We start from the raw sequence: 26,728 nt of genomic DNA, 5'->3' as shown, positions 1-26,728 counted from the left end.
ACCAAAAGATTTTTTTTTTTTTTTTTTTTAAAGAGAGAGACAGAGGCTACACTGGCTTTGTTGGAGAAAGTTCTAGAGTGGGGAAGGGACATGAAGGGTGTTTGTCTTGTGTGGGTGATATCTAGAGAGTTAGAAAGTGTGAGAAAAGTTTGCTGGGGGCTGAAGAATGCAATCCCATTTTGGTGTTTCTTGAACGACTTCAGTGAAGATAATAATGGCTTTCCACTAGTTTTGGGCTATCAGACTACTGATTTTTGGCCACAGCTCCCTACTATGGCTGGGCCATGTGATATAGGCAGATAGATGGTAGCTGTCCACCAAATAGCTATTGTTTCTTTCTTCCTTATGGCTGTGAGAGGGATAATAAATCAATTTTCACATGCCATCTGCATCATGTGTAAATCTCAGAATACCACTATTCAGTTCCCAACTATAAGGATATAACAAATCCCCACTTTCCATTTCCCTATTCAGTTCTGACACCAGCCACCCATGCAGCACTTCTTTTCCTGACCCCAGTCACCTCACAAGTTAAAAGAACATCCTCCTTCAGACTGCCAATTAGGCAGATACCAGCCACGAGCTCAGGAGTCCCCATAATATCCTTACTTCTAACCTGCTAGCCACAGCCTTTGGGGTTTTTCCACTACCCCTTACGAGTACCAGCCACAAGCTCAGGGGTGCCCTGGGCTCCCTCACTTTCACCTGCTGGCTCCCACTACTCCTTTGGGCTCAATAATTTGCTCAAACGACTCACAGAATTCACAGAAAGTACTACACTTACAGATTTATTACAGCAAAAGGATACAAAGCAGGATCAACATGAAGAAGAAACACAAGGGGCAAGGTCCATGAGGGTTCCCAGTGCAGAGCTTCTGTGTCTCTAAAGAATGCGCTAATCTCCTAACGTGTATCAATGTCTTTCACCAACCAGGAAACTCTTGGAGCTCCCATGTCCCTAGCCTTCACTGAGGCCTCACTGCATAGTCACGATTGGGGCCCCATTAAATATTCATTATTGATTAAGTCATGCCCCCTCCCTTCCTGACGTTAGTTTACCAACTGGGCCTTTGAGGCCTGGCCAGCTCCCTATTCATTTGTACAAATTCTCAAGTGTTGTCTGGTGGTTTTATATTAAAAAAGGCACTTTAATTACTCAAGGAATTCCAAGGGTTATCTTTCAGGAACCAAGGATAAAAGCTAAGTTGAGCTCTTTGTCTCACAATGGCCCAGAATAAAGGCACCATTTCTCAGGCTGACTATATTTAAATGAGCTCTGATGACTAAGTTCTGGCCAATGGAGATGCAAGAAGTGGTATATTGGTCTTGGAAAGCTCTACCCTTCCTCCTGTCTGGTGACTGGAATTAGACTGGAGTTCTCAGCAGCTAGCTTGGACTAAGAGGTGGCCTTGAGGATGAAAACTATGCTAGGATGATGGAACAGAAACACAGAATAAGCCAAGGTTGCTGATAACCATGGAATTATCACACTAACCACAGAATGTCTACTTTTGTGCTTCTGTTCAAGAGAAAGAAAGAAACATCACTCTTGTTTAAGTCACGTTTACTATGTGGGGCCAGGAAGATACACATACGCAACTGAACCCAAACATAACTGATGCAGGCCATGAGGCAACTGGCTTTATATGAGTGACATAAGGCATTTTCTGGATCATCTGGAGTTCTGCCACACAATTTCAGAGCCTGCATTTGTGTATAAGACTATGTTCATGCCAATTAGTAGCACTATCCTAATAATCCTAGGTAAATGAGAAAAGATCAAAGGTAGAGTTGATACATAAATAATGCATTCATGCCACGTGAAGACCAAGCTATGTCATGGTGAATGGTACAAAGGACCTGCAATAGTAAAATAAAGCACGTGGTAGAATAATTGCTATATCCTTAGCCAACATACACTACAGGCATGCCAAACTAAAAGAGCCTACAGTTGCTACTATGTCATTGTTATTGTTAGTTACCAGCAAGTCAGCTCTGACTTACAGGAAAACTTATATATAAGAGAACTTATGTATAAGAGAATAAAACATTGCCCAATCCTGCACCATCCTCACAATCATTTGTGTGTTTGGGTTGGTACCATATACTCTTATTAATAGAGATTGTAGAAAAATAATATACTCTGCCAATGATTTCATTCTACTTGAATCAACAATCAATGTCCAAGAAAGTTACAGTCAAGAAATAAAACGAGGAGGAGATGGAGCCAACATGGCACTATAGACAGAAGTACCACACTGTGCCTCTGCAGCAAGGCCTGAAACACTAAGTAAAACAGAGACAAATGTCAATCATAGAACTTTAAGTGTCAAATGAAGAGATAAAGAACTCAACCAAGCACCTAATGGAATAAGGAACTGACAGAGAACAGAGAGCAAGGAGAGATACAAAGTGGAGGTCCCCTATCAGCTAACTCAGCTGGGATTCACCATCTTGGACTCCTCATCCACCAAGATCAGTGGACAGAGAGTATAGGAAGGCAGCTTCACAGAGCTCCCAACATGAGACAGAGCACCCAGTAAATAGGAATACACGTTTTCCCACCCTCCCCCGCCCCGACCTTTCATCCCCCTGCTCAGCCTTTGCCACTTCCTGGCAGACCACGGTTGTTTGGCCAGCACAGCTCCTTTTTGCTTAGCCAGCACAGGTCTGTGCTGCTTGGATTCACCCCACCCATGCTGGCTGGCTCCTTCAGTGCCATTTCACTGATGCCGTTGTTGCTTTTTTCAGTTTCTTTTGGTTTCTTCTCTCACCTTTTTCCCTTCCTTTCTCTCAAACACCTGGTTCCATGTACCATCTCCACTTCTTCTTGACAGGCTGTGAAGTACCACTTGGCTGGGAAACTGCTTGTCCAGTCTGCACTGCCATGCTGGTGGGATCCCTGTGGGCATCTTTTTCTCTTTCTTTTTTCCTTTTCTTCGCTTCTCAGTTTCTCGACTTTCCTTCTTTTCCTGTCTCCTGGACACCTGTGTCGTCTCTGCACCTTCTAGACAGGCTGTGCTGCTTGGCTTGGGGAGCCACTTCCCTGGTCCACTCTGCCACTCCAGTGGGATCTCTCAGGGCATTTCTTTTCTTTTTTCTTTTTCCCTTTTTGTTTTTCTTCATTTCTCCATTTCTCATCTCTCTCTACTTTCCTTCTTTTTCCTGTCTCCTGAATACTTGGCACTGCGTGCCATCTCCATCCCAACTAGACAGATGGTGCAGTGCTTAGTGGCTTGGGAGTTGCTTCCCCAGTCCACGTTGCCAAGCCAGTGGCCTCCCTTGGGGATTTTTCTTTTCTTTTCTTGATTCCTTGTCTCTCTCTACCATCTCTCCCTTCTTTTCTCCTGAACACCTGGAAAACATGTGCCATCTCTGCTCCTTCCTCATGGGCTACGCAGTGCCCCTCAGCTGGGGGACTGCTTCCAGTGGGCTCCCTTGGGGCATTTTCCTTTTCTGCTTTTCTTCTCTTTTTTCTTGGTTCCCTGTCTCTCTCTACCTCGCTTCCCTACCCTTCCCCTGAACACTTCATGCCGTGTCCAATCTCTGCTCCTTCTGGACAGGCTGTATATTCATTGCCTCTCAGCTGGGGATCCTCTTCCAGTGGGCTTCCTTGAGGCATTTTTTTTTTCCTTTCTTCTCTCTGCTCCCCCCCCCCACCTTGGTCTCTTTCTCTCTCTACCTCTCTTCCTTTCCTTCCTCCCAAATAGCTGGTGTCTTTTTTCTCTCTCTCGGTTTCTTGTCTTTCTCTAAATTCCTTCTATTCCTTTCTCCTTACCACATAGCTGAACGTGCCTCTCTCTTCTTTTTTTTTTTTTTTACTCCAGTTTCTTATCTCTCTCTCCCTTCCTTCCTTTCCTTTCTCTCACCCATTTAGCTGCATATGCCATATCTGTCCCTTCTTGATGGGCTGTGCCTCCCACCTGGCTAGAAAACGATCAGCACATGGCCTCCCTGGGTCTGCACCACTCCAATGGTAGGCTCCCTCAGCACTTTTTTTTTCTTTTAGCTCCTCTTTCTTTTCTTTCCCACACTCACTTATCTCCACACATCATAACCTCCTCCTCCTTCCTGCCTATCTGCACCAGGTGCTGAACATCACAACCCTGAGCAGCACAGGCACAGTCTACTGGAAACTGCCTTGCACTGACCCTTCCCGCCCCGCCCTGCTAGCCCGAGTACGTGCTACAAACAACCCATCCCAGCCCCTCCCCTTCTGCTGGACCTGCCCTCCTGCACCATAGCTGAGTGGCCCTACCACTTTGACAAGGTGGTGAGAAGTATTGTGCCCACAGACAAGCAAACAACAAAGAAACAGCCCGCCTGCTTAGATATAACCAAATAAAACAAAAAATCAGGATGAAACAAACAAATCTACAACCAATAAATGAAGAAAATAACTACTGAATGTCCCAAAGACAGGAGACAATATTGAAACATATTTAAAAAAACAGGACAAGATGGTTCTAGTAGGTGTCCAAAATAAAACACCAGATGACCTTCCAGCAGGAGAAAAGTCAATGGAACCACCTGATTGGGAATTCAAATCTTTAATATTCAGAGCTATCCAAGAGTTGAAGGAAAAAGCAGACAAAAACAAGGAAAAAATAGACAAAATCATGGAAAAGGCAGACAAAACAATAGAAGAATTCAGGAAAATAATACAGGAACAAAATGTCACAATAAATTCACAACTAGAATCATACAAAAACAGCAATTAGAAATCCAAAAGATAAATAAGAGTTCAGAAATAGCGTCATAGAAGATCTGAGGAGTAGGCTTGAAACAATGGAAGATAGGATCAGCAAAAATGAAGACAAATACATGGATACCAGTTTCTTTGAGGAAAAATTAGAGAAAAGAGTGAAGAAACCCTGAGAATGATGTAGGACACAATCAAAAGCAAAAATTTGTGAGTGATCGGAGTTCCAGAACAGGGGGAAAAACTGAAAAACATAGATGATCACTGAAGAATTGTTCATAGAAAACCTCCTTAATATCATAAAAGATGAAAAGCTGACCATTCAAGAAGCTCGATGAACCCCATATAGAAACACCAAAACTAAACCCATTGCCATCAAGTCAATTTCAAGTCATAGTGACCCTGAAGGACAGAGTAGAACTGCTGCATAGGGTTTCCAAGGAGCAGCTGGTGGATTTGAACTGTGGACCTCTTGGTTAGCAGCCAGTTAACCACTGGCGCCCATATGGGATAGACCCAAAAACAAAATCACCAAGACATATCAAAATCACACTCACTACAGCCAAAGACAAAGAAAGAATCCTTAGAGCAGCTCCAGAAAAACAAAAAGTGACATACAGAGAGGAAACAATGAGACTAAGCTCTGATTACTCAGGAGAAACCATGCAGGCAAGAAGTCATTGGGATGACATATATAAAACCTTGAAAGAAAAAAATTGCCAACAAAGAATAATATATCCTGAAAAGCTCTCACTCAAATATGACAGTGAAATTAGGACATTTCCAGATAAACGGAAATTAAGCGAATATGTAAAAACCAAACCAAATGTAGAAGAATTATTAAAAGAAATCCTTTGGTCTGAGAACACACAACATCCTGAATCTAGGACACAAGACCACAACAGCCAGGTACCAACGTAGGTAATAAATTTTCAAGGAGTAATCAAAATGAAAAGATTTACAACAGGGAACCAGAGAGTTTAATCTGTAAATGACAACAATGTCAGAACAATAAAAGAGGGAATAAATGGTGTAGGTATAGAACTTTCAAATGGAGAGGAAGGCAAGGAGATCCCAAATAATAAAAGACTGGCTCAAAATTAGGAAGATAAGGGTAAATTTCAAGGTAACCACAAAGAAAGTTAACAAACCTACTTATCAAAATAAAGTTTCAGAAAACACAAAGTCTACAAAAACAAAAGAAACGGGGGGAAAAAATCCACAAACAAAAGTAATTCAGCACAGGAGAGTAAAAGGAACAAAGAAAACATCAACACCACAAAAAAAAAAAAAAGCACTACAAGATGACAGCAATAAACTCACACCTATCAATAATTACATAGAATATAAACGGCCTAAATGCACTCATAAAGAGACAAAGAGTGATAACAATGGGTAAAAAAACAGGATCCATCAATACGCTGTCTACAAGAGACATACCTTAGAAACAAAGACATAAATTTAGTAAAAATCAAGGATGGAAAAAAACACATTCAGCAAACAGCTAACAAAAAAGAGCAGGACTGGAAATACTAATCTCAGATAAAATAGACTTTAAAACAAAATCCACCATAAAGACAAAAAAAGGCATGTAATGATTAAAGGGACAATCCATCATGAAGATGTAATCATAATAAATATCTGTGCCCCCAATGACAGGGTTCCAAAACATATAAAAGAAACTCTAACAGCACTGAAAAGAGGTTGAAAGTTTCAGAATAATAGCAGGAGACTACAACACACCATTCTCAGTAAAGGACGGAACATCTAGAAAAAAAACTCAACAAAGATATAGAAGATCTAAAGACCACAATCACCCAACCTGACTTCATTGACACACATAGAACACTTCACCCAACAGCTACAAAGTACGCATTCTTTTCCAATGCATGTGGAACATTCTCCAGAATAGACCACATCTTAGGCCACAAAGCAACCCTCAAAAAAATCCAAAATATTGAGGTAATACAAGGTATCTTCACTAATCACAATGCCATCAAAGTAGAAATTAACAACAGGAAGAGAACAGAAAAAAACATCAATTACATGTGAACTGAATAACACCCTTCTTAAAAACCACTGACTAAAAGAAGAAACCAGAGATGTAATCAAAAAATTCCTAGAATCAAACAAGAATGAAAACACACAATACCAAAACCTTTGGGACACAGCAAAGGCCGTCCTCAGAGGTCAATCTATAGCAGTAGATGCACACATCAAAAAAAAACTAAGAAGAAGAAGAAAAAAGGGACAAAATCAAAGCATTAGTTACACAACTCGAACAAACAGAAAGAGAACAGCAAAAGAAGCCCACAGCCACCAGAAGAAAGGAAATAATAAAGAACAGAGCAGAAATAAATGAAATAGAGAATAGAAAAGCAATAGAAAGAATCAACAAAACCAGAAGTTGGTTCTTTGAAAGGATCAACAAAATCGACAAACCTTTGGCCAAATTGACAAAAGAAAAACAGGAGAGGACAAAAATAACCCAAATAAAAAATGAACTGGAGAACATTACAACAGACTCAGCTGAAATAAAACGAATCATAACAGAGTACTATGAAAAACTATACTCCAACAAATTTGAAAACCTAGAGGAAATGGACAAATTTCTAGAAACACACTACCTACCCAAACTAACATAAACTGAAGTTGAAAATCCAAACAGACCCATAACAAGAGACAAGATCAAAAAGGTAATAAAGGAGGGCGGAGCCAAGATGGCGGACTAGGCAGACGCTACCTCGGATCCCTCTTACAACAAAGACACGGAAAAACAAGTGAATCGATCACATACATAACAATCTACGAACCCTGAACAACAAACACAGATTTAGAGACGGAGAACGAACTAATACGGGGAAGCAGCGATTGTTTCCAGAGCCTGGAGCCAGCGTACCAGTCAGGTACGGCACAAGCACAGAGACCTGCTCCACCCCCCTGAACTAACCCCGGGAGGGGGACCAGCTGGTTCCACGGGCGGCGTGGGACGCAGCCGGTAGGAGAAGTCCCCGGGAGGCAGTGACTGATCTTGGAGCAGAAAGAGCAGCATCCGAGCCGGGGAACCGTCCCGCAGGGATTAGGACTGCACGCAGGCGGCTTCATTAACATCTGAATAGCCTGAGCCAAAGGGAGAACTCTGATAGGGATCTGACTGCAGTTTTTTTTTTAGCGGATTTTCTGGAAAAACTAGTTTCCCAGTGATGGCTCGGAGACAACAATCCATATCAAACCACTTAAAGAAGCAGACCGGGACAGCTTCTCCAACCCCCCAAACAAAAGAATCAAAATCTTTCCCAAATGAAGATACAATTTTGGAATTATCAGATACAGAATATAAAAAACTAATTTACAGAATGCTTAATGATATCACAAATGAAATTAGGATATCTGCAGAAAAAGCCAAGGAACACACTGATAAAACTGTTGAAGAACTCAAAAAGATTATTCAAGAACATACTGGAAAAATTAATAAGTTGCAAGAATCCATAGAGAGACAACATGTAGAAATCCAAAAGATTAACAATAAAATAACAGAATTAGACAACGTAATAGGAAGTCAGAGGAGCAGACTCGAGCAATTAGAATGCAGACTGGGACATCTGGAGGACCAGGGAATTAACACCAACATAGCTGAAAAAAAATCAGATAAAAGAATTAAAAAAAATGAAGAAACCCTAAGAATTATGTGGGACTCTATCAAGAAGGATAACCTGCGGGTGATTGGAGTCCCAGAACAGGGAGGAGGGACAGAAAACACAGAGAAAATAGTTGAAGAACTTCTGACAGAAAACTTCCCTGACATCATGAAAGACGAAAGGATATCTATCCAAGATGCTCATCGAACCCCATTTAAGATTGATCCAAAAAGAAAAACACCAAGACATATTATCATCAAACTCACCAAAACCAAAGATAAACAGAAAATTTTAAAAGCAGCCAGGGAGAAAAGAAAGGTTTCCTTCAAGGGAGAATCAATAAGAATATGTTCTGACTACTCAGCAGAAACCATGCAGGCAAGAAGGGAATGGGACGACATATACAGAACACTGAAGGAGAAAAACTGCCAGCCAAGGATCATATATCCAGCAAAACTCTCTCTGAAATATGAAGGCGAAATTAAGATATTTACAGACAAACACAAGTTTAGAGAATTTGCAAAAACCAAACCAAACCTACAAGAAATACTAAAGGATATTGTTTGGTCAGAGAACCAATAATATCAGATATCAGCACAACACAAGGTCACAAAACAGAACGTCCTGATATCAACTCAAATAGGGAAATCACAAAAACAAACAAATTAAGATTAATTAAAAAAAAAAAAATACACATAACAGGGAATCATGGAAGTCAATAGGTAAAAGATCACAATAATCAAAAAGAGGGACTAAATACAGGAGGCATTGAACTGCCATATGGAGAGTGATACAAGGCGATATAGAACAATACAAGTTAGGTTTTTACTTAGAAAAATAGGGGTATATAATGAGGTAACCACAAAAAGGTATAACAACTCTATAACTCAAGACAAAAACCAAGAAAAACGTAACGACTCAACTAACATAAAGTCAAACACTATGAAAATGAGGATCTCACAATTTACTAAGAAAAACGCCTCAGCACAAAAAAGTATGTGGAAAAATGAAATTGTCAACAACACACATAAAAAGGCATCAAAATGACAGCACTAAAAACTTATTTATCTATAATTACCCTGAATGTAAATGGACTAAATGCACCAATAAAGAGACAGAGAGTCACAGACTGGATAAAGAAACACGATCCATCTATATGCTGCCTACAAGAGACACACCTTAGACTTAGAGACTCAAACAAACTAAAACTCAAAGGATGGAAAAAAGTATATCAAGCAAACAATAAGCAAAAAAGAAGAGGAGTAGCAATATTAATTTCTGACAAAATAGACTTTAGACTTAAATCCACCACAAAGGATAAAGAAGGACACTATATAATGATAAAAGGGACAATTGATCAGGAAGACATAACCATATTAAATATTTACGCACCCAATGACAGGGCTGCAAGATACATAAATCAAATTTTAACAGAACTGAAAAGCGAGATAGATACCTCCACAATTATAGTAGAAGACTTCAACACACCACTTTCGGAGAAGGACAGGACATCCAGCAAGAAGCTCAACAGAGACACGGAAGATCTAATTACAACAATCAACCAACTTGACCTCATTGACTTATACAGAACTCTCCACCCAACTGCTGCAAAATATACTTTTTTTTCCAGCGCACATGGAACATTCTCTAGAATAGACCACATATTAGGACATAAAACAAACCTTTGCAGAGTCCAAAACATCGAAATGTTACAAAGCATCTTCTCAGATCACAAGGCAATAAAACTAGAGATCAATAACAGAAAAACGAGGGAAAAGAAATCAAATACTTGGAAAATGAACAATACCCTCCTGAAAAAAGACTGGGTTATAGAAGACATCAAGGAGGGAATAAGGAAATTCATAGAAAGCAACGAGAATGAAAATACTTCCTATCAAAACCTCTGGGACACAGCAAAAGCAGTGCTCAGAGGCCAATTTATATCAATAAATGCACACATACAAAAAGAAGAAAGAGCCAAAATCAGAGAACTGTCCCTACAACTTGAACAAATAGAAAAAACTGAGCAACAAAAGAATCCATCAGGCACCAGAAGAAAACAAATAATAAAAATTAGAGCTGAACTAAATGAATTAGAGAACAGAAAAACAATTGAAAGAATTAACAAAGCCAAAAGCTGGTTCTTTGAAAAAATTAACAAAATTGATAAACCATTGGCTAGACTGACTAAAGAAATACAGGAAAGGAAACAAATAACCCGAATAAGAAATGAGAAGGACCACATCACAACAGAACCAAATGAAATTAAAAGAATCATTTCAGATTATTATGAAAAATTGTACTCTAACAAATTTGAAAACCTAGAAGAAATGGATGAATTCCTGGAAAAACACTACCTACCTAAACTAACACATTCAGAAGTAGAACAACTAAATAGACCCATAACAAAAAAAGAGATTGAAACGGTAATCAAAAAACTCCCAACAAAAAAAAGTCCTGGCCCGGACGGCTTCACTGCAGAGTTCTACCAAATTTTCAGAGAAGAGTTAACACCACTACTACTAAAGGTATTCCAAAGCATAGAAAATGACGGAATACTACCCAACTCATTCTATGAAGCCACCATCTCCCTGATACCAAAACCAGGTAAAGACATTACAAAAAAAGAAAATTATAGACCTATATCCCTCATGAACATTGATGCAAAAATCCTCAACAAAATTCTAGCCAATAGAATCCAACAACACATCAAAAAAATAATTCACCCTGATCAAGTGGGATTTATACCAGGTATGCAAGGCTGGTTTAATATCAGAAAAACCATTAATGTAATCCATCACATAAATAAAACAAAAGACAAAAACCACATGATCTTATCAATTGATGCAGAAAAGGCATTTGACAAAGTCCAACACCCATTCATGATAAAAACTCTTACCAAAATAGGAATTGAAGGAAAATTCCTCAACATAATAAAGGGCATCTATGCAAAGCCAACAGCCAATGTCACTCTAAATGGAGAGAACCTGAAAGCATTTCCCTTGAGAACGGGAACCAGACAAGGATGCCCTTTATCACCGCTCTTATTCAACATCGTGTTGGAAGTCTTAGCCAGGGCAATCAGGCTAGACAAAGAAATAAAAGGTATCCGGATTGGCAAGGAAGAAGTAAAGTTATCACTATTTGCAGATGACATGATTATATACACAGAAAACCCTAAGGAATCCTCCAGAAAACTACTGAAACTAATAGAAGAGTTTGGCAGAGTCTCAGGTTATAAAATAAACATACAAAAATCACTTGGATTCCTCTACATCAACAAAAAGAACACCGAAGAGGAAATCACCAAATCAATACCATTCACAATAGCCCCCAAGAAGATAAGATACTTAGGAATAAATCTTACCAAGGATGTAAAAGACCTATACAAAGAAAACTACAAAGCTCTACTACAAGAAATTCAAAAGGACATACTTAAGTGGAAAAACATACCTTGCTCATGGATAGGAAGACTTAACATAGTAAAAATGTCTATTCTACCAAAAGCCATCTATACATTTAACGCACTTCCGATCCAAATTCCAATGTCATATTTTAAGGGGATAGAGAAACAAATCACCAATTTCATATGGAACGGAAAGAAGCCCCGGATAAGCAAAGCACTACTGAAAAAGAAGAAGAAAGTGGGAGGCCTCACCTTACCTGACTTCAGAAACTATTATACAGCCACAGTAGTCAAAACAGCCTGGTATTGGTACAACAACAGACACATAGACCAATGGAACAGAATTGAGAACCCAGACATAGATCCATCCACGTATGAGCAGCTGATATTTGACAAAGGACCAGTGTCAATTAACTGGGGAAAAGATAGCCTTTTTAACAAATGGTGCTGGCATAACTGGATATCCATTTGCAAAAAAATGAAACAGGACCCATACCTCACACCATGCACAAAAACTAACTCCAAGTGGATCAAAGACCTAAACATAAAGACTAAAACGATAAAGATCATGGAAGAAAAAATTGGGACAACCCTAGGAGCCCTAATACAAGGTATAAACAGAATACAAAACATTACCAAAAATGATGAAGAAAAACCCGATAACTGGGAGCTCCTAAAAATCAAACACCTATGCTCATCTAAAGACTTCACCAAAAGAGTAAAAAGACCACCTACAGATTGGGAAAGAATTTTCAGCTATGACATCTCCGACCAGCGCCTGATCTCTAAAATCTACATGATTCTGTCAAAACTCAACCACAAAAAGACAAACAACCCAATCAAGAAGTGGGCAAAGGATATGAACACACATTTCACTAAGGAAGATATTCAGGCAGCCAACAGATACATGAGAAAATGCTCTCGATCATTAGCCATTAGAGAAATGCAAATTAAAACTACGATGAGATTCCATCTCACACCAGCAAGGCTGGCATTAATCCAAAAAACACAAAATAATAAATGTTGGAGAGGCTGCGGAGAGATTGGAACTCTCATACACTGCTGGTGGGAATGTAAAATGGTACAACCACTTTGGAAATCTATCTGGCGTTATCTTAAACAGTTAGAAATAGAACTACCATACAACCCAGAAATCCCACTCCTAGGAATATACCCTAGAGATACAAGAGCCTTCATACAAACAGATATATGCACACCCATGTTTATTGCAGCTCTGTTTACAATAGCAAAAAGTTGGAAGCAACCAAGGTGTCCATCAACGGATGAATGGGTAAATAAATTGTGGTATATTCACACAATGGAATACTACGCATCGATAAAGAACAGTGACGAATCTCTGAAACATTTCATAACATGGAGGAACCTGGAAGGCATTATGCTGAGCGAAATTAGTCAGAGGCAAAAGGACAAATATTGTATAAGACCACTATTATAAGATCTTGAGAAATAGTAAACCTGAGAAGAACACATACTTTTGTGGTTACGAGGGGGGGAGGGAGGGAGGGTGGGAGAGGGTTTTTTATTGATTAATCAGTAGATAAGAACTGCTTTAGGTGAAGGGAAAGACAACACTCAATACATGGAAGGTCAGCTCAATTGGACTGGACCAAAAGCAAAGAAGTTTCCGGGATAAAATGAATGCTTCAAAGGTCAGCGGAGCAAGCGCGGGGGTCTGGGGAACATGGTTTGCGGGGACTTCTAAGTCAATTGGCAAAATAATTCTATTATGAAATCATTCTGCATCCCACTTCGAAATGTGGCGTCTGGGGTCTTAAATGCTAACAAGCAGCCATCTAAGATGCAGCAATTGGTCTCAACCCACCTGGAGCAAAGGAAAATGAAGAACACCAAGCCCACATGACAACTAAGAGCCCAAGAGACAGAAAGGGCCACATGAACCAGAGACCTACATCATCCTGAGACCAGAAGAACTAGTTGGTGCCCGGCCACAATCGATGACTGCCCTGACAGGGAGCTCAGCAGAGGACCCCTGAGGGAGCAGGAGATCAGTGGGATGCAGACCCCAAATTCTCATAACAAGACCAAACTTAATGGTCTGACTGAGACTGGAGGAATCCCGGCGGCCATGCTCCCCAGACCTTCAGCTGACACAGGACAGGAACCATCCCCGAAGACAACTCATCAGAAATGAAAGGGACTGGTCAGCGGGTGGGAGAGAGATGCTGATGAAGAGTGAGCTAATTATATCAGGTGGACACTTGAGATTGTGTTGGCAACTCTTGCCTGGAGGGGGGATGGGAGGATAGAGAGAGAGGGAAGCCGGCAAAATTGTCAAGAAAGGAGAGACTGAAAGGGCTGACTCAAGAGGGGGAGAGTAAGTGGGAGTAGGGAGTGAGATGTATGTAAACTTATATGTGACAGACTGATTGGATTTGTAAACGTTCACTTGAAGCTTAATAAAAGTTATTATAAAAAAAAAAAAAAAAAGTAATAAAAAACAAACAAACAAAAAAACCACCCAACAAAAAAAAAGCCCTGGCCCAGATGACTTCACTAGAGAATTCTACCAAACATTCAGAGAAGAGCTTGCACCAGTACTACTCAAAACTATTTCAGAACATAGAAAATGAAGAAATACTTCCAAATTCATTCTATGAAGCCAGTATAACCCTGATACCAAAACCAGGCAAAGACACCACAAAAAAAGAAAATTACAGACCAATATCTGTCAAGAATATAGATGCAAAAATTCTCAACAAAATTCTAGCCAATAGAATTCACCATCATATCAAAAATAATAATAATACACCACAACCAAGTGAGTTTCATACCAGGTACGCAAGGATGGTTCAACATTAGAAAATCAGTCAAGGTATCAACCACATAAATAAAATATAAGAATCATATGATCATCTCATTCAATGCAGAAAAGGCATTCCACAAAGTCCAATACCCATTCCTGATAAAAAAAAACTTTCAATAAAATAGGTATAGGAGGGAAATTTCTCAACATAATAAAGAGCATCTATACAAAACCAACAGCCAACATCATTCTCAATGGAGAAAGGCTGAAAACATTCCCCTTGAGAACAGGAACAAGACAAGGATGCCCTTAATCAACATTCCTATTTAATATTGTGCTGGAAGTCCTAGCTAGAGCAATAAAGCAAGAAAAAGAAAAAAAATGGGAATCCAAATTGGTAATGAAGAAGTAAAATTGTCTCTATTTGCAGATGATATGATACTATACACAGAAAACCCAAAAGACTCCACAAGAAAACTACTGGAACTAACAGAAAGATTCAGCAGAGTAGCAGGACACAAGATAAATGTGCAAAAATCAGTTGGATTCCTATACACCAATAAAGAGAACGATGAAAAGGAAACCAGGAAAAAATACCATTTATAATAGCCCTTAAAAAAATAAAATACTTCAGAATAAATCTAACTAGGGATGTAAAAAACCTATACAAAGAAAACTACAAAGCACTATTGCAAGAAACCAAAAGAGATCTACATAAATGGAAAAACATACCACGATCCTGGATAGGTAGAGTCAACATTGTGAAAATGTCAATTCTATCCAAAGCAACCTACAAATACAATACAACCCTGATCCAAATACCAACAGCATTCTTTAAAGAGATGCAAAAACCAATCATTACCTTTATCTGGAAAGGGAAGAAGCCTCGGATAAGTAAAGCACTATTGAAGAAGAAAATAAAGTAGGAGGACTCGCACTACATGACCGCAGAACCTACTCTACAGCTACAGTAGTCAAAACAGCCTGGTACTGGTGCAATGACAGACACATAGCTCAATGGAACAGAATTGAGAACCCCAATGTAAACCCATCTGCCTATGGTCTCCCAATCTTTGACAAGGGCCCAAAGTCCATCAAATGGAGAAAACATGGTCTTTTTAACAAATGGTGCTGACAAAACTGGATGTCCATCTGCAAAAAAATAAAACAGGACCCATACCACACACCATACACAAAAACTACTTCAAAATGGATCAAAGACCTAAATATAAAACCAAAACCCATAAAGATCATAGAAGAAAAAATAGGATCAACACTAGAGGCATTAACAAGATATAAACCATAACTAACAAGACACAAACACCAGAAGTTAAGCTATTCTGAAAAATTAAACATTTATGCTCATCAAAAGACTTCCCCGAAAGAGTAAAAAGAGAACCTTCACACTGGGAAAAAATTTTTGACCATGACAAATCCAACAAGGGTCTAATCTCTGAAGTCTATAGGAAAATCCAACACCTCTACAACAAAAAGACGAATAATCCAATTAAAAAATGGGAAAAAGAAATGAACAGACACTTCACCAAAGAAGACATTCAAGCAGCTAACGAACACAAGAGGAAAGGCTCACAATCACTAGCCACTGGGGAAATGCAAATCAAATACACAATGAGATACTATCTCACCCTGGCATTACTGGCACGAATGAAAAAAAACAGAAAATAACAAACGGTGGAGAGGCGTCAAGGAAATTAGAACTCTTACATACTGCTGATGGGAATGGATAATGGTACAACCATTCTGGAAAATGATATGGCACTTCCTTAAAAGCTAGAAATAGAAATACCATATGATCCAGTAATCCCACTCCTAGGAATATAGCCTAGAGAAATAAAAGCCATCAAATGAATAGACATATGTACACCCATGTTCACTGCAGCATTGTTCACAATAGCAAAAAGATGGAAACAACCTAGGTGCCCAATAATGGATGAATGGATAAACAAACATACACACAATAGAATACTACGAAACGATAAAGAATAATGATGAATCTGAGAAGCATCTCACAACATGGATGAATCTGGAGGGCATTATGCTAAGTGAAATAAATCAATCACAAAAGGACAAGTATTGTACGAGACCACTACTGTAAAAACTCATGAGAAGGTTTACACACCAAAAAAAAAAAAAAACTTTGACGGTTACGAGGGAGAGGAATGGAGGGGATGAAAAAACACTAAATAGAAAATAGATAAGTGGTAACTTTGGTGAAGGGTAAGACAGTACACAGTACTGAGAAAGCCAGCACAACTTCTCCAAGCCAAAGTCATGGAAGCTCCACAGGCATATCCAAACTCCCTGTGGGACTGAATTACCATACCAGGTTGAGGGCTGTGGGGACCATGGTCTCAGGGAATATCTAGCTCAACTGGCATAACATAGTTTATAAAGAAAATGTTCTACATTCTACTTTGGTGAGGAGCGCCTGGGGTCTTAAAAGCCTGTAAGTGGCCATCTAAGGTACTCCACTGGTTTCACCCCTTCGGGAACAAGGGAGAATGAAAAAACTAAAGATACAACTAGATGGTGCCCGGCTACCACCACTGACTGCTCTGACAGGGACCACAATACATGGTCCCGGACAGAGCTGGAGAAAAATGTAGAACAAAATTCTAACTCACAAAAAAAAGACCAAACTTACTGGCCTGACAGAGACTGGAGAAACCCCGAGAGAATGTCGCCCAGACACACTTTTGGCTCAGTAATAAAGTCACTCCCAAGGTTCACCCCCTTCAGCCAAAGATTAGACAGGCCCGTAAAACAAAACGAGCACACCAGCCCAGGGTCAAGGACTAGAAGGCAGGAGGGGACAGGAAAGCTGGTAATAGGGTACCCAAGGTGGAGAAGGAAGAGTGTTGACATGTCATGGGGTTGGTAAACAATGTCACAAAACAATATTTTTAACGAGAAACTAATTCGTTCTGTAAACCTTCATCTAAAGTACAATGGAAAAAAAAAAAGAAAATGATGTATTGCACTGGGCAGATCTGCAAAAGACCTCTTTAAAGTTTTTAAAAGATGTCACTTTGATGACTAATGTGTGCCGCACCCAAGCCATGGTCTTTCTGATCTTCTCATATGCATGCAAAAACTGAAAAATGAAAAAGGAAGACTGAAGAATTCCTGCATTCAAATTGTGGTGTTGGCGAAGAATACCAAATATACCGTGGACTGCCAGAGGAATGAACAAGTCAGTCTTAGAAGATATACAACCAGAATGCTCCTTAGAAGCAAGGATGGCAAGACTTAAATTCACACACTTTGGACACGTAATAAGGAAAGACTAATTGATAGAAAAGGATATTGCACTTGGTAAGGTCAGCAAACATGAAGGAATCCATCGATGAAATGAACTGACACAATAGTCAGAACGATGGACTTAAACATAACAATGATCATGAGGATGGCATGGGACCAGGCAACATTTCATTCTGTTATACATAAAGGTCACCATGAGTTAGACCTAACTTGAGGGGAGCTAAGAACAGCAGCTCCATGATGGTAGGGATTTAATATAATCAACATGACATCAGGTAGCTGGCTGGTATCACTTGGGGAATGGTGTGATATTGGGCCTCTGTTTTTGGCAGATGAGGGCTCAGCAGTAAAAGGAGGCAGGTCAGCCTTGGTGAAGGGAAGTTCAGGCATAGTCTCCAGCCCTAACCCCATGGCCATGCCACTTTGTATGTGAATCCACTGAACAAGCAACAGAGTGGCCCAGAAAGAGGCTGACATCCACAGAACATATCATTTTGTTCATCTGATTATTGACAGCACCTTGACAGCAGATGTTCTTTGGTAGATATTCACATATTACACAAAAATATTATTTAAAATATATGGGAAAAAGTTTAAGTATACTGTCAGGGATTGAATTGTGTCCCCCCAAAACATGTGTAGACTTGGTTAGGCCATGACTGCCAGCAATGTGAGGTTCTCCTCCATTTTGTGATTTTCCTATGCATTATAAATCATAATCTCTGCTTGTGGTTGAACAGGATTAGGGTAGAATTTAACACCCTTGCTCAGGTCACATGCCTGATAAAACGTAAAGGGAATTTCCCTGGGGTGTGGCCTGCACCACCTTTTATCTTAAAAGAGATAAAATGGAAGCAAGCAGAGAGCTGGGGACCATATATGACCAAGAAAGCAGTGCCGGGAGCAGAGTGTGTTCTTTGGACCTGAGGTTCCTGTGCTGAGATGCTCCCAGACCAGGGCAAGATTGATGACAAGGACCTTCCTCCAGAGCCAACAAAGAAAGAAAGCCTTCCCCTGGAGACGATGCCCTGAATTTGGACTTTGAGCCTACTAGACTGTGAGAGAATAAATTTCTCTTTGTTAAAACCATCCACTTGTGGTATTTCTATGAAAGCAGCACTAGATGACTAAGACATATGCCTTAAACCAGTCTTCATCATGTCAGCAAATCTCTCCCCAAATATATTGTTTCACATGAGAAACACACATTCTCTTGACACGAACCTACTATTCTGATATTCTAAGCCAGGAGCGGGAAATTTTATTTGTTTCTGACACCATCTACTCAGCCAGTTGTTCACCTTCAATATCCATCTTTCTTACCTGAAGTCAACAACTTTCAGTTGGAAAAGAAAACACTTTTGTTGCCCTCAACCAAAAAAAAAAAAAAAAGCCCATTGCCATTGAGCGGATTCTGACTCATAGCGATCCTATAGGACAGAGTAGAACCGCCCCATAGGGTTTCCAAGGAACGCCTGGTGGATTCGAACTGCCAACCTTCTGGTTAGCAGCTGTAGCTCTTAACCACTACACCACCAGGGTTTTGTTACCCTCAGACTGTTCATATTTCTACCCAAGAGTTCAAAGCACTGTGATAACACTGCAAGTTTCTCTGGTAACATTATTTACTCCCATAATAACAGAATTAAAGAACTCCTTGATCAGAAGCAATGTTGTGCCAAATACCATGACAGACCTGGGAAGTGATTTATGTTTTTAAAACCTTGGAGAAGATTTATTGGGAAGATATTTCATTTTTCAATTTGTATTTAAGAAAATCTTGCCCCTCCTGATTAGGCATAACCCCTGTACATACAACCACCTCCCCAAGGGGAAAGGGAATTTTTCACAAGTATTAGCTAAGGTCTGTGAGTTCTCCTTACTCTCTTCTGGAGCCTGGCATTTTGCTTCTTTTTCAAAGGTCTGCATTACACTTTGGCTATAGTGGTGAAGTCTCTTTCCTTTTTGTTCTGTGCCTTTCTCCCACTATTAGCTGTCTTACCACTTGCTTCCATTTCTTTGTCTTTTTCCTTCTGGCTTCTTTGGAAGTGTTTGGGGACCTTTTATTCTAACAAAGCAGTGCTCTTGAAGTCTCATAAGGATGGAAGCCAGGGGGAATGAGTCCCACCAGCCCTGGCTTTGTGGGGGGGATGGGAAGGACTGACTACACACACCCCATGGAGGAGGAATAGCTAACACAGGTCCCAGCCACTTCAACTTCAGGACAAGCTGTGTAGTCTTTTGGAAACAAGAAACCAACTCTCTACCACTATCACACCAAACTGTTAGACCAGATGGTGTTTTGTAACTAACCATATTTCCTCCAGTTTGACTTTTATTTTCTTTCATGCATTGCTCAATCTTCCAGGATTCTTCTCTCCCCTCTTTCTTCCTGAGATAGTGTCTGGGTGCAAGAAAACCCTTGCGGTCTTAGGAGAGGTGTTTCATGTCCACATGCTGCCCTGGAATCTTTCTTGTACCTAATACCTCTGACAAGTGAACTCTGTGAAAGTTCACTCACCAAAGTCAAGGCCAGGTCTTTGGCTGTGTCAGTCAGGGTTTTCTAGAGGAACAGAACCAGTAAGAGATAGATAGAAATATAGGTGTAGAGGCAGAGACATATTCCCTCCCTCTCTCTCTTCTCCCCCTCCTTTCCTTCCTCTTCCCTACCCTTCTTCCCTCCCTTCCTTCCTTTTTTCAAAGAATTGGCTTATGTGATTGTGGAGTCCTCAAGTCTGAAACCTAGAGGTCACGTGGCAGGCTGGAAACTCAGGCAGGATTTCTGTTACCATCTTGAGGCAAAATGCCTTCTTCTCCAGGAAACCTCAGCTTTAGTACTTAAGGCCTTCAACTGATCGGATGAGGCCCACCCACATTATCAATGGTACCGTACTTTTGCAAATAACGCGCCCACACACATAGCACTCATAGTGCCTAGGAAAATAATGCATGAGGGGTTTGCACATTTGGCAGAAAACATACAACGAGCATCATTTGCATAAAATATAGTAATCTCCTTTACTTAGTGTCAACCGACTTCATCTACAATCACTGCTGCAAAACACCTTGGCAGCAACATCCAGACTAGTGTTTGACCAAACAACTGGGCACCATAGGCCAGCCAAATTGACACACAGAATTAACCATCTGTCACATTAGCCTTCGCAAATTCAAGACTTTTCTGTCACTGCCATTGGAGCGCAGCTTAGGCAATCTGCCCCAGAGCCTCCAATGCAGGGCCACTGTGCCCCAACTGAGGGAACACCCCCACCTGTTCCCTCAGTGAGCTCTCCAGACAGCATCTTTGGTGCTCTTCCAGAGCCTCCAAGAGCGCAAGCGGAGCACGAAGCTCCTGCTCCCACCCAGCACACACCCCTCCAAAGGTCAGTCTGAGGGGCAAGGGGGATGGAGGATACTAACTTCCCTGTGGTAATTCCTCCCCACCCACTGCATCCCACAGATGCTTCCCTTTCCTCCCCTTGCATTTCAACTTTCTCCCTGCCCTGGGTCACGCCTGTCCCCTTTCTCTAAGGAAGTAAGTCTCAGCTTTACGGCCTAGTCTTGATGGCAGAAGGGCTTCAGAGGGTGAAAAAGTAATTACTCAGAAGGGAAAATACAGTGGGAAATATTTCCTAAATATTGTCCCCACTACACATGTTCTAAGGCTGGCTTAACTCCAGATTCTTCTTCCCTACTGATCCTTTTCCAGGTTTGGAAAGATTTCAAAAGTCACTTTCAGACCACTCTTCTCCAAAGGGCTAGGACATTTTTGTCATTATAGTGACGACATGCATTGCTGCCAGGGATGATACATGTATATTAGGTTTCTTCCTATTGCCAATGGCACACGTCTATGACATTTTAAATATCTGAATTAAACTCTTCTAAGTTTCCATTTCTTTCTTCCTATATTCATTAGAAGTTAAACACCTCGAATCCAGGAGCCATATCTCCCAAGTGCGTTTTTCCTCTTCACATAAATGGTCCAACATAAATATGCTGCTGCCTGGCTCTTCTAGTAAACAATTGTGTCCATTTTCTCATTTCTTCCTAAGCAAATTCCTACATGATAAATCCCTACATGATCCGTAATATCACAACAACAACGACCAGCTGCCACCAAGTCAGTTCTGACTCATGGTTACCCCACGTGTGTCAGAGTAGAACTGTGCTCCGTGGAGTTTTCAATGACTCAGTTTTCAGACGTAGATTGCCAGGCCTTTGTTCTGAGGCATCTCTAGGGGGACTCAAGCTGCTAACCTTTCAATTAGCAGCCGAGCACTCTAACCATTGCACCACCCACAACTCCCCTAATATCACAGCCGTCCGCATTTGGAAGAAAGGTTTTTATTTTCTGTACAATCATACTTAACATCGACCCTCTTTGACCAACTGTTCACACAGTAGTTACGGCTTTATTTCAAATATTAAAGAGACACTGACTTGACATAATATCCTGACTCGTGTGATTTTTGCACCTTTCCCACAACTCTCAAAATTCCGAGGAACTTTTCACCTTCTTTCTTGTGGTGCAAACATCATGAGGCTGTTACTCTTTTGCATAAGCTTCTAAGGAGCCTAGCAAAAAAACGACGGGGAAATGAAGCTGGTCACTTGCCTTCAGCTCACTGGTGTCGGCAAGTTTAGCTTTGAGCTCAGTGTTCGATTCTCGACAGGTGCTCAGCTCCTTCTGTAGCCTCTCCACTTTCTTCTCCAACTTCCTGACTGCGAGAGTGGCCTCGTCCTTCTCCACGGCCAAGGCCGTGCGCGCCTGCTTCTCCTCCTGCAGCTGGGCTATTTTCTGCCGGAGGAGGCTCAAGTGCAGTTCTTTGCTCTCCAGCTGTTCTTTCTGAGTCTTTAGCTGGTTTGATAGAAACAGGCAGTTTTTTTGTTTTTTTTTTTTAATAATTGAACAGTCAGTAAATATAAATGAATTACCCCGACGATGCTGATCTTTATCTACATTTCAATAAGACTAATCTATAAACCACCAAAAGAGGTTATTAGACTCCTTTTCCTGATTGCATTTTTTATGCATATTTTCTCGAAGAATTAATTTTGTAGCTGTAAAATATGGGACAAAGGAGGCGATGTGCACAGGGGTAGGCTTTCAACCTCTGATACTCTCCAACACTACGTGCATCCGAATAAAAATGTGAAATTACTTTTAAAACCACTGAAATGGGTTTCTCCAAAGCAGAATATAGTAAGGCACAGAGATGCGAACATCCTCTCCAACACCCAATGGCAACTATGCCTGCACTGGTCTTTTTTGAAAGAAGAAAGAATGTAAATGAGGGCTACAAACTGAGGCTGACAAATTTCAACCACTTAAGTCTGGGCCGGGTAACACGAAGCATGAGCATTGGTATATTTTTAAAGTAAGGTATACCAAAAAGACTGCAAAAGACTGCTTAGAAAACTTTGTTTGCATATTTAAAATCTTAGGGGTAGAAGGGACTTCAGGACGTTTTGGGTTCATATGTCATATGCCTGGCCTATAATCTCCACAAACCATGTAGAGAACAAGGTCCTCAAATACCATTTATTACTGGTAATCAAACTTGATGAAGGAAATTATAAAGAACTTTAGAAAAAGACCATGGATGCTAAGAGGGAAAGAAAAATCCTCCTGGGTTTTACATGTCACAATTAGCGAGTGGAACATTAAGTACCCGTTGCTGTCCAGTCGATTCTGACTCCCTATAGGACAGAGGAGAACTGTCCCATAGAGTTTCCAAAAAGCACCTGGTGGATTCTAACTGCTGACCTTTTTGTTAGCAGCCATAGCTCTTAACAACTATGCCACCAGGGTTTCCAATATTAAGTACAGAAACCTCTTTCATCTATTAGAAGCACTGGGAATCAGAATCATGTGGAATTAGGGAATTTGAGAGCTGACGAGGGTCACAATTTTCCTAATTATATACTTTGCACTTGCAGAGTGTTAGTAAGAGGTATGACGGACTGACTAAAATACAGGTTCCAGTATCTCGCCAAGCGGTGATAGCTTTGTCTGTGTCAGAGAACACTTTCTGAATATTAAAAGGCCCTTTTAATGCTTCTTTAACTAAACTGTTACGGACTAAATTGTGTCTCCCAGAAAGACATGTTGGAGTCCTAATCCTTGTACCTGTGAATGTGGTCTTCTTTGGAAATAAGATTTTCCTTTTTTTAATCAGTTAAGTTAACCAAGGTCATGTAAGAGTAGGGTGGGTCCTAAACCTAACCCCTTCTGAGTGGTGTCTTATAAAAAGGGGAAAAGGACTTGGAGAGGCACACACACAGAGGGAAGACACCACAGATGCATCGACAAAGTAATGCCAAGCACTGTCAGCAGGCACCAGGACCTAGGGGAGAGGCCCACAGAGGGAATCGGGAAGGCTTGCCCTCTGGTTTCACTTATAGCCTCCAGAACTACGAGAAATATTCTGTTTTTTAAAGCCATCTACTTTAAAGATTGAGGCAGTGCTAGGGAACTAAGACAACTGCCTTCCTTGCACTCCTTCATGTCAAATTCCACTCTATTGCACATTTACACTGGCAAGTTCTTACACTAGCAATTTTAATAATTATATAAAACTTAAGAAGGAATGGTATTGGATATTGAGAAAGGAAAATCAGTTATCTGAGAATTTTGAAAACAACTGTAGCTCAGCTAAGTTTCTCTGATAGTAATAGGATCTGTCTGCTTTCTTTCATAAAATACTCCTAACGATACAGAGAAGAAGAGGCCAAATGTGAATAAAGCATCTTCTATGAGCCAAGAGTTCAAAAATGTTATTAATCATTAACTACGGCATGAGTTAGGTCTCATCTCCACCTTAAATATGAGCAGACAGAGACATATGTAATTTTCCTAAGGTCACACAGCTTGGAAGAGCCAAATTGGAAACCCAGATGTGACTCATTACCCAGCCTCTACACCATCATCCTACCACCAAATTTTCCTAAGGACTATTATAAGAACACATCTGTGCTTTCCTATTTCCTTCCCCAATACCAATAATTATGCAACTAATTTTTATCCTTTTCATCCATTCATTTATTAAGTCTAAACTGTTTCTAACTCTTCCTTTGATCGAGTGAAAAAAAAAATCTCCTCTCTCCACTTTCTAGTGCAATAGAGCTTACAAAGGCAGATGGCTGGATGTGATCCAGTTCTCCACCTCCCCTACAGCAATGCAAACAATGAACTTTTCAGCTAGGTAAACGGCTACCCAGAGTAAAGACTACATTTGCAAGCCTCCCTTGCAGCTAGATTTGGCCATCACAACATATTCTTGCCATGGGATATAAACACACACAAGTTCATGCTGCAGCTTTCAGGAGACTTCTTTAAAAGATAGCTCATACAAGCTTCTTTAAAAGACCGCTAACACATGCTCTTTTGCCCCCTCTTCTTCATCCTTCTAGTCTCCATTCTTCTGCCTGGAGTACAGATGTCATGGCTCTAGGCACCGTCAGGAACCATGAGGATAAGGGCCAGCCTGGGAATGAAAGACTAATGAGTTGGAGTGAGCCTGGTTCTCTGAGGACTTTATAGCCAGAGCTACCACACCAGCCCTCAGTTGCCTAGCTCCAGAATTTTATATGACGGGGAAAAAATACTTTTACTTCTTTAAGTAACTGTTATTTTGAGTCTCTACTCCTCACAGTTGAACATAATTTTAAGTGGTGCACTACCAACCTCTCAGATTTGATACAGAGACTCAAATTCTAAATGCATGTTGTTATGTTTTTTAGTCACGTTGGTAAATATGGTGGGAGTAAATTATTGTTCAATATTTGGGATTCTCAGAAATTCCTTCCCTCAACATTAACAAGTTTTAATAGCCCTACCTTTCTCTGTAAATTGTGGGCGATCGTCTTGTTTTCAACGACTGCGTGGCTCTCAAGGCGGACCAGCTGCTCTGTGCGAGCTAAAACTACATCCAGACGCATGTCAAAGCCAAGTTCAGCAGCCATCTGGTCCAACTTCATTTTCTCTGATAGCTGATCCAGAAATTTAAGATACTAAACCCGAGAATGAAAATGGGACACAAAAACAAAGTTAATGGATAATCTCACAGAATCATTCTCTTTCTCCCAAGCTTACATGCAGTTCACATTAAACTCACACAGAGCGTGAATCCCAAACTCATTGTTGAGCTTGAATCCCAAACTCATTGTTTCGTAATATTACTGAACCAGCCGGCTAGCTCCATGTTCTACTCCCTGCTCTACTCCTTGCTCAAATACTCTTGGTTCTCTTGATCAGTGACCTTAATGCCCAGTCTAATATTATACGCTCCTTTAACCCTGCCATGAAACAAATTTGGCTATGTTCCTGATGCCATCTCTCTGTTTTGGCAACACACTGCTATAATGGTGTCCCTCTCAGGCTAATCCAGCCCCTGGAATCCATCTGTCCTTGCACTTGTCCATGAGGATTTGTCACACCTTACTGCGCCCTTGCCTCAAAGGTGGAAAATGACAACTTAACCAGCTGCCACATTACTTTTGTTGGGCTTATAAAAAAAAAAAAAAAAGAATTGCCATCAAGTCAATTCCAACTCATGGTGACCCCGTGTGTGTCCAAGTAGAACTATGCTCTGTCATGGATTGAATTGTGTCCACAAAAAATCATTTGCCAACTTGCTTAGTCCATGATTGCCAGTATTGTGTGGCTGTCCTCCATTTTGTGATTGCAATTTTATGTTAAAGATTTTAACAGCCTTACTGAGGTTGCATCCCTAATCCAATGTAAAGGGACTTTCCCTGAAGCGTGATCTGCACGACCTTTTATGTTACAGGAGATAAAAAGAAAGGGAAACAAGCAGAGAATGCCGAACTTATACCACCGAGAAAGAAGCAGTGGGCACAGAGCGAGTTCTGCAGACCCAGAGTTCCTGCATGGAGAAGCTCCTAGTGTG

The 26,728-nt window shown here is 40.5% G+C and overlaps 1 protein-coding gene across 9 annotated transcripts in view; it reads right to left on the bottom strand.

Moving 5' to 3' along the window:
• Window positions 1-26,728, bottom strand: part of CCDC170 (coiled-coil domain containing 170) — a 141,711-nt gene that overhangs the window by 19,216 nt on the left and 95,767 nt on the right. For 8 of the 9 annotated variants that reach the window (XR_007519623.1, XM_049903710.1, XM_049903692.1 and 5 more), the window contains 2 exons: window positions 25,656-25,829; window positions 22,432-22,674 (listed from right to left, as the gene is read on the bottom strand). Coding sequence is in view for 8 of the 9 variants with exons in the window: in XM_049903710.1 (XP_049759667.1) it covers window positions 22,432-22,674; window positions 25,656-25,829 (417 nt within the window). In the remaining variant the exon portion in view is untranslated. The remainder of the gene's footprint in view (window positions 1-22,431; window positions 22,675-25,655; window positions 25,830-26,728) is intronic. The other variant, XM_049903755.1, reaches the window with a different exon arrangement.

Source organism: Elephas maximus, chromosome 1 (genome assembly GCF_024166365.1).
Source record: "Elephas maximus indicus isolate mEleMax1 chromosome 1, mEleMax1 primary haplotype, whole genome shotgun sequence".
In the NCBI taxonomy this organism is placed as follows: domain Eukaryota; kingdom Metazoa; phylum Chordata; class Mammalia; order Proboscidea; family Elephantidae; genus Elephas; species Elephas maximus.
This window is presented reverse-complemented; position numbering and strand designations above follow the sequence as displayed.